At 35.5% G+C, this 8,913-nt stretch overlaps 1 protein-coding gene across 1 annotated transcript; it reads left to right on the top strand.

Moving 5' to 3' along the window:
* Positions 1–2,014: 2,014 nt before the first annotated feature.
* On the top strand, positions 2,015–4,900 carry LOC111791431 (transcription factor bHLH62-like). The gene is made up of 8 exons (XM_023672767.1): positions 2,015–3,122; positions 3,206–3,442; positions 3,542–3,607; positions 3,700–3,768; positions 3,851–3,922; positions 4,018–4,239; positions 4,328–4,406; positions 4,498–4,900. The coding sequence occupies exons 1-8, from the start codon at positions 2,262–2,264 to the stop codon at positions 4,533–4,535; spliced, it is 1,644 nt and encodes a 547-aa protein (XP_023528535.1). The 5' UTR covers positions 2,015–2,261; the 3' UTR covers positions 4,536–4,900.
* The last annotated feature ends 4,013 nt before the right edge of the window (positions 4,901–8,913 follow it).

Genomic DNA, 8,913 nt, shown 5'->3' on the forward strand with positions numbered 1-8,913 from the left:
AAAAAAAAAAAAAAAAAAAAAAAAAAAAAAAAAAAAAAAAGACAAAATGGATGAACAAATGATTATAATCCACCTGCCACTCTGCCATAATGATTCTCCTTTTTCAACCAAATTATAATTATAATTATAATTATAATTCTCCAAATTATTTCCAATAAATACAAATAAAACTCTGCAGTTTGTCAGATTATAATAATTAATAATTAAATCCCTGACAATAATAGTTAATTATTTTTAAACCATCTTGTAAACCGTGTCCATCACCCAATGAAATACCGACACGTAACCAACGAAGGTCACCGGTTTTGCCAGGGGCAAAATGGTAATAAGTGGACGCTTTTCAATGATTGAAGCGCACGTTAAGATCCACTGGGGAAGCTTCTCTCTCTCGTTACAATTATTATTATTTGTTTAATTTATATTCAATTTAAAACTTGTTATTTATCTTTGGTTAAATTACTATATTACCCCTGCCAATTTTTAGTCTCATTTAATTTCATTCCATTAATTTAATTTCTATATTTTAATCTCATTTTTAGTTTCAAGGTAATTCTTAAAATTTAAAAAAAAAAAAACAATATAAATGAAAATATTATTATTTTTTATTTTTTATTGATTAATTTAATTATGGGTTGCCGACAGATACTCTTTGAGATCTCAAGATAAGTTTAAAATTGCAATAATAATAATAATAATAATAATAATAATAATAATAATAATAATAATAATAATAATAATATAAATAAATAAAAGAGGTGGAGTTGGTCGGATTTTGACATAAATGCAATATCCTCTGCAAATGCACATTCAAATGGAATGCATCCAAATGCATTTGCGTTTACTTTTTTAATATTTTGACGGAAGGGTTTATTCGTTCGCGTTTGGTCCATTATATATGACTTGATTATCCGACTATTATAAGTTGGGTTAGGTTTTCTTGTCGGTTCGGGTTGGATTGAACTTTTAAGCAAACTGAAAGTTCAGTTTGATCCGAGTACTGACATGTTTTTTTTTTAATAAACTCGACCAACTCAAAAATAGAGTTATAATCCAACGCAACTTTACCTTATTTTTAAGATTAATACGAATATTAAAAAATATTTTACATTTATAAACTAGTGATATGATGTAGCTCGTGAATATTTGATTTAAAAAATATTTAAATTTTATAATATTTTAATTATTAACGTAATATATATGGTATATAATTATAATTTTTTTAAATAATTAAAAATTGAACCATCAGACACTTGACCCAAAAAATAGGGTATTGGTTGGGTGACTGTAGCAACCCTACCTGAAATGCTAATCACACTTGGCTGTCGCAACCACCAGACACTTGAATCGATTCAATTCGGGTTCAGAAAAATGAACCCAACTCTACTTGAAATGCTAATATAATCCAACCCAACCCTTATAATTCGAGTTGGGTTGGTCCGGATTATCGAGTTGTTGGGTTGAATGTACACTCCTAATAAATGCTCTAAGTAAAGAATACTTTAACCTTGAGCCACGGAAAAAGAACATATTGATAGTACAGATATTGACATGATGCAAATAGACGTGTCAAAAATTTTAAATAATAATTTAGAATTTTATTAGTTTAACGGGTACAGAAGTATGCTCAATCAGAATACCATCGACTTTTAATATGATAACTGATGTCTAATTCATTAAGTTATGCTCGAACGATGACGGCGAGAGTACAAATTTACGCCTCGAACTATTCGAGACGATAATTTGTGTCGTATTGATTACGAGATTACGAGAGTAAAGATTTAAAGCTAAAATTTGAAGGAGGTTCGAAGTGTACTCTATTTGTGAATAAGTAACATTAAATTATTATTTAATATTTTTATAATATATATATATTTATATTTATTTATTTATTTAAATTTAATTTAAAAAAGAAAAAAAGAAAAAAAGTCAAACAGACATTTCCTTGCCTTTATCTATGTTGCTTCTCCTCCACTTCCCCACATTTCTCACTCAAACTCTCTCTCTCTCTCTCTCTCTCTCCTCTGTGTTCTCTGTTTTTTGTTGTTTTTAATCTTCTTCATTTTGAGCCCACGAACTAACAAAGAAATTATTTCATCATTGTTGCTTCTTCACCTCTGCGATTGCTTGTTTTTCTCTTTTTCTTGCGGAGAAAGTTTGTGGCTAGGGTTTTTGTTTGTTTGTTTTTGTTGATTCTTTGAATTTGGAACGATTTTTCATCTGGGGTTTTGAGTTTTTCTCTGAATTTTGTGTTATTGATCCAAATGGAGAACGAGTTCTTTATGAACGATGGATGCGGTTTTTCTGGGATGGAAATTCAACCTAATGAGTTGAATTCGAGTGGGTTGTTTACTTCCAATTGGGAGAATTCGATGGATCAGAGCGATCTCTTTGAGTCTACTTTGAGTTCAATTGTGTCTTCTCCGGTGAATTCTCACGCTGGAAATGTTATCGGTGGTGGCGGTGGCGGTGGCGGTGGCGGTGGAGGTGGAGACAACTTGATGATGCGAGAATTGATCGGAAGGCTTGGGAGTATTTGCAATTCTGGTGAGATTTCGCCTCATTCTTACATTGGTGGAACGAACAATAACAGTACGAACACTTCTTGTTACAATACGCCTTTGAATTCTCCTCCCAAGCTTAATTTGTCTTCGATCGGAGGGAATTTGATTCCCCTTCATCAAAATCTGGCTCCATTTTCGGCTGATCCTGGGTTTACTGAGAGGGCTGCGAGATTTTCTTGCTTTGGGAACAGGAATCTTGCGGGCTTGAATGGCCACTTGAGTTCTAATGAAACCCTAGAATTGGGAGCTGGGATGGAATCTGGAAAGCTATCCAGAGTTTCAAGTAACAAATCCTTCAACATTGGTGGAATTGGATCTCAAATGGGGGTTCAAGAAGGCGAGCAAAGCCCAATCCAGAAGGGGAATTCCATGAGAATCCCTAACAAGAAGGTACTGAACAGGTTTTCGAGGTCTTCGACCCCTGAAAACACCGGCGATTCACCGGAGGGATCGTCGGTTTCCGAGCAGATTACAGGTGGGGAATTGGGTTTCAAAGGTAAACCAGAAATCAACACTAGGAAAAGGAAATCAATTCTCACTGGACAAGCAAAAGATTTGAAGGTATATTTACAAATTTGGAGTCAAATTCTGCATCTGTTGATGAACTTGGTATAAACAAATGGGAATGCATATTCTTGTTTCAGGTTGCAGGAGAGAAACATGAATCAAATGGAAAGAAAATCAAACCAGATGAAGCTTCTAAGAAGGAGATTGATGCTGCAAAAGGGAAGGCAGAGGCCAAAGATGGCTCAAAAGCTTTAGGAGTAGCAAATCCTAAGCAAAAGAATGACAATTCAAAGCCTCCAGAGCCTCCGAAGGATTATATCCATGTCAGAGCTAGAAGGGGTCAAGCAACAGATAGCCACAGTTTGGCTGAAAGAGTATGAGCTAAACCACAAATTCTCTGTATATCAATCCTTCTGTACTCCCATATAATTCAAGTACTCACAATTGCGTTCTTCGTGTTCTTGCTTGTGCAGGTCCGACGAGAGAAAATCAGCAAACGGATGAAGTTTCTTCAAGATCTCGTCCCTAGTTGCAATAAGGTGCTTGAAATTTACAATTCTGCTGCCTGAGTTTGAAATTTTTAAGCCTGAACATTGTTCTAAAGTTAAGAGTTGCATTTTTTATATCATAGGTAACTGGGAAGGCTGTCATGCTTGATGAAATCATAAACTATGTTCAGTCTTTGCAGCGCCAAGTTGAGGTAATCACCAAACATTCAAAAGATCTGCCACATTTCTGTATAAATGTATATAGTCTTCTAAATTGTGTTGGATTTGATGCAGTTTCTTTCAATGAAATTGACCACTGTCAATCCAAGGATGGATTTGAACATGGAGACCCTTTTGCCAAAGGATGTAAGTGAAGCACAGAGCATCATTTTTACTGCATATTTTAGTGAAACACTCTCTGGGATTATGCCTTATCTTGTGTGATTTGCTGCATATTTCAGATCTTCAAAGGTCCCGGTTCGTCGTCGCTAACGGTTTACCCTATGGATTCATCCATGCCCGCTTTTGCATATGACTATCAATCTATGCACATGCCTCCTCTTCATAGTAGCATTTCTATTGGGACAGAGAAGCAATTCTCAGTTGCCTCATCAAGTGATCAGCAAAGAAATCTAAGCGCGCAAATACCGAGTGGATACAACGAAGTCGGGAACGGAATCCAAGTAAATAGCTAATCTGTGCCGTCAAAGTGTTGAAACTGATATCTCTTTGCAGTATATTCTAAAGGGTTCTCTCTAAATTGATATACAGATTTCAAAGTTCTGGGAGGATGAACTCCACACCGTAGTTCAAATGGGTTATGGACAAAACCAGCTGCAGAGTTCTAATGGTAAGATAAACACAGAACACCACAGAATTTGTAGCTATTTGGGTTTGATTAGATCACTAAACTGAATCCAAAAATTTATGTTCTGGAATAGGCTCTATGGCTGCAGATGAGATGAAAAGTGAACGGTAAAAGAGTCAAGAACAGAAACTGCTGAATTCCATGGCGGCCTCCCCAAGGTGAGAGAGGCTTTTTCTGTACATAGAGAGGGATTCCAGTTCCATTCTTTTTTCTTTTTGGTTCTTTCTGGAAATTATGTGTCAGCCACTCATTCTTTTGGAGCGTTCTTTCAAGAAATCCTCTCTGTATAATGCTAGAACTAATTGGCAGCGAAAACTGGTGGTGGCCTCATTTTTTATCAGACCACATTTATGCTTTTAATAGCCATTGTAAAAGTAGTGTTGGAAAAAGATTGAAAAGTTCTGACATTCAATCCTACCATTTGTATTATTACTACTCATAAATCATAAATGTTATCATTGTTCCTCTTAGACAAATCTCTCTCTTATCTGATCTGCCTCTCTCTCTCTCTTTCTCTCCTTCTGTTCTTGTTTTAGACTGTCCTAATGTGGTTGATAGCTTTTACGGTTGAGTGTAGAGAAAGAATGTGAGATTTCATATCGGTTGGAGAGGGGAAGGAAACATTCTTTATAAGAGTGTAGAAACATTTTTCTAGTAGACACGTTTTAAAAACCTTAAAGGGAAAGCTCGTAAGAGAAATCCCAAAGAGGACAAATGGTATCAGAGCTAGATACCAGACGATATGTCAGCGAAGACGTTGAGCCCTGAAGGGGTGTTCTAGGGAGGACCTTGGGCTCCGAAGGAGATAGATTGTAAGATCTCACATCGGTTGGAGAGGGGAACGAAACATTCTTTACAAGGGTGTGGAAACCTCTCCCTACCAGAAGTCGTAAGAGAAAACCCAAGGAAGACAATATCTGCTAGCGATGAGCTTGGGTTGTTAGGGACATGTTCAAGTTACTGAATTCACATCCAACGGTTGGACTCGCTTGTAGGGTTAGGAAGACATTAGAACCGAAGATGCTGACATACTCGTTTTCTTCCTGCATTTTCTCATCAACCAAACCGAAAACCAGGAACAGTTTTGAACGGAGTTGCTTTCAAGTATAGCTGGAAAAGCTTTTGAATGAATGAATGAAAGGGACCCATTTAGGATGATATTATGATAAGCTAAATCGCGTAACTTGTGGGGAAGATAGATTGTTACTTGAAACCAGCTGTTGTGTGGGGACATATCGACTCTTAAGTCCAATATAATCAAATCATAAGACAATACATATTGAAAAAAGGTTGTCTTAACTGGAATCCAAAGCCACTTTCAATATTGTTATCTACCAAATCACAGCTAAACACACCTTTTTTTCCCTCCTTTTCAATGGACCTTTCATTGCGCAGGTTGGCAGCAGTTTAAACCTCTTAACTACTTCTTCACAAACCAAAACCCCATCATTTATTTACTTATATAAAATGGATAAGTTGAACAAGAAAGCAACATAGTGGGGACTATGATCATGATGGATACCCTTTCTTTTCTTTCTAGATATTTTACCTTTTTCTTTTCGTCTTCTACTTGCTTAAAACACTATCTTTTGTCTCTCTTAATGCACGAGGGTCCAGTTGTATACTCACGCTGTAGATTGATACCGTTTTGTCAACTTGAGTATAACTCATTTGGTTGTTCAAGATGATAGAGGGACAAATTTGTCTATCCCACGTGTCGTTGAACTCAAAATATAACCCTGTATGATATCAAGCGTCCTTGCACTCAAAATATAGTCAAATACGCCGATGACTTGAACTTTTTTTAAAGACGTATTAAAAAACCAATGTTGTTGTAATATCAAGCATACCTGTTCTAAAAAACATATCGAATTACAAGTATAGTCTCTGAACTTTCAAGTTTGTACAAATGAAATTTTAAACCGAACGACTTCTTAGACAGAAAATCAACAAGTGATCGGACACAGTATTATAAGTTGTATTAGACACTTTTTAAAGTTCTAGTTGACGAGACAAAGAACCAACCATTCCATTTACCTTTTTTTCCTTTTAATTAAGAGCCACAAAAGGCATATTATTATAAGAGTTATAGAAATGATTCCAGCTAAAGGCAACAAACAAACATAAACAATCTCAAAGATCATTACAATTAGGATCATAATTGGGATTAGAAGTCAATAGGGGAAGATTTAGCAAATTAACCAAAAAAAATAAAGGGACTAAAGTCAATAAGAGAATCATTTTGATCCCTTCTAATTACTTCATCCAAGATCTTGTTAGGTTCATAGTAGATTTTGAGTATCATACAGACAATGACATGAAATCAAAAAGGCTAATAAATATGTTTTTGAGTAATCAAATTGTGGTGATGAGACTATTTTGATACATTAGTTTAACATTATTGGATGTTTTAATACGGCAAAAAAGTGTATTCGAGACAAAAAGAAAAGACCCCAAATCCCAATCTTCGTCTCTTAAAATCGTTCGTAATAATTTCGCTTTAGTCTTTAATACTTCAAATGTTGCGGTTTGGTTAATTTTCAAATAACCCGTTTTAGTCGGCTTACCTGTAACTTCAAATGTTTAAATTAAATAATTTAGAATAGAAAGTTAATGACAGAGACTGAGATAGTTTTCATATAAAGTTTATTAGCTAAAATAGAATGTTCGAGCCGTTCAACAGAGAAAAGCTCATACCCAAATAGATATTCTCGAATATAAACGAAAAGATGGGGTAAAAGGTTTGATAATTAGAAAGAGGAATTTGATGGGATTATTATTGTTGTTATTTGTGTGGAATGAATGCTTCACCTAACCATGATTGGAATAAAGACCTTCACTTTTTCACCTTTCTATTATATGTTTGTTTCTTTCATTTAAAGAATCCATTTTACTCTTATTTGGAATCAAAATTTACCTCTTTTTTCTTGGAGTTATTGCTTCAACTCCAAGCAGTGTTCCCTGGATGTTATCCAAAACAACTCAACTCAATACACACTGATAATGAGAACGTTTAGTGGTCAAGACTAGATAAATATACTGTAATGAGTACGTTGAAGAATATTTACTTACTACAGTCAAATACTACCTAGAAAAAAGTTAAGTTTGGTATAGATTTGCTCGAACAACCTAATTGAAGATTTTACACTGTTGAATATATAAAAAAGTTCAAAACTTTTAGTTCGACCATGCATCCGATGGAAACGAAGCGTGGTGTGTGGTGGCTACATTCAATAATTTTTATAACTCAATGACCAACTGGCCTCTCCCTAAGACCCCAACACCCCCACCCCCCCTCCTCCTCACCCAAGTTCCATCTCTTTCTCTCACCATCACATGGCTGGTATTGTCCCCCAATGGTCACTTTCAAATCCATTTCCATTTTTTAAATTATGATGGGTCAGTTGTTCCTACTCTCAGAGAGAGAGAGAGAGAGAGAGAGAGAGAGAGAGAGAGAGAGAGAGAATGGGCATTAAATATATGGATTTGTGAGTTCCAACTGGGAGATGAAAGGATGGATGGATGGCTAGGGTTGAGAGGCCTACTTGTTTTTGTTATGTCTAGAATTGGTCCACCATTGTAGAGAGAGAAATGGAAATGGTCCTCTGTAGAGAGAGAGAGAGAGAGAGAGAGAGAGAAAGAAAGAGGGACAAAGGCACAATCATCTTGTTTTATGGTCTCTATGGCATTAAATTAAATGGTCTGCTCTTATATGGGTAAGAGAATTGCCAATGAACTAACTCTCTCTCTCTCTCAGCTCTCTGTTTGGTTTCACAGACATATTTCTCTGATCCTTCTGAAGATTGCCTCCCATCCATTTGACAACAAAACCAAACAAATAAATGAAAACACCTCCAATTTCTAGACTCCATTTTCCCTTTCTTTTCTATTCTCATTCCAAAAGTAAATGAACTATGATGATTGGCTCCCATTTTTGTACCCAAACTCTAAACATTATCTAAAAATACTTTATTTCCAAAACTATGTTACCTCTGCTCCTTTGCTTTGAGGTCCCTCCCTCCCATCATTATCCATTTTGCTTCAACACCACAAGTTTTGGGATTCATTCATAGTGATCCAATGGCAGCCACACGCCTTGGGAAGAATATATCTGTAACCTCTAATGCAGAGAGCAAAAATTTGCATGGTGAGTAATGTAAGTAAGCCCTATGTATTTTTGTCAACAAGCAGACAACATGTCAGAATGACAATGAGTTTTGCAAGTTTAAATACAAAAATGAGAATCTTTTCTCAAGATTTCTCTCCTAGACAGATAAAATATAGTGCAATATTTAATAAGCTAATAGAAAAAAAGAACAAAACCCAACAGTATCTTATTGTAAATGCATAGAACTAACTCAAAGAACTTTATATTTCTACAGTCTGGTGGTAGGTTTGACATCATTCCTAATAAATGAGACATGAGAAATAAGAAATATTGTCACGCACATATTTCTCAAAATCAATAAGCAAGCATTGGGGGGGGGGT

Source organism: Cucurbita pepo, chromosome LG03 (assembly GCF_002806865.2).
Source record: "Cucurbita pepo subsp. pepo cultivar mu-cu-16 chromosome LG03, ASM280686v2, whole genome shotgun sequence".
NCBI lineage: Eukaryota > Viridiplantae > Streptophyta > Magnoliopsida > Cucurbitales > Cucurbitaceae > Cucurbita > Cucurbita pepo.

What these genes read in the sequence shown, in the direction of transcription:
- LOC111791431 (XM_023672767.1), top strand. Translation starts at nt 2,262, where the DNA reads ATGGAGAACGAGTTCTTTATGAACGATGGATGCGGTTTTTCTGGGATG. An exon ending in GCCACAGTTTGGCTGAAAGA is followed by an intron (nt 3,443 to 3,541) that starts GTATGAGCTAAA and finishes TTGCTTGTGCAG; the next exon opens with GTCCGACGAGAGAAAATCAG. An exon ending in AGACCCTTTTGCCAAAGGAT is followed by an intron (nt 3,923 to 4,017) that starts GTAAGTGAAGCA and finishes TGCATATTTCAG; the next exon opens with ATCTTCAAAGGTCCCGGTTC.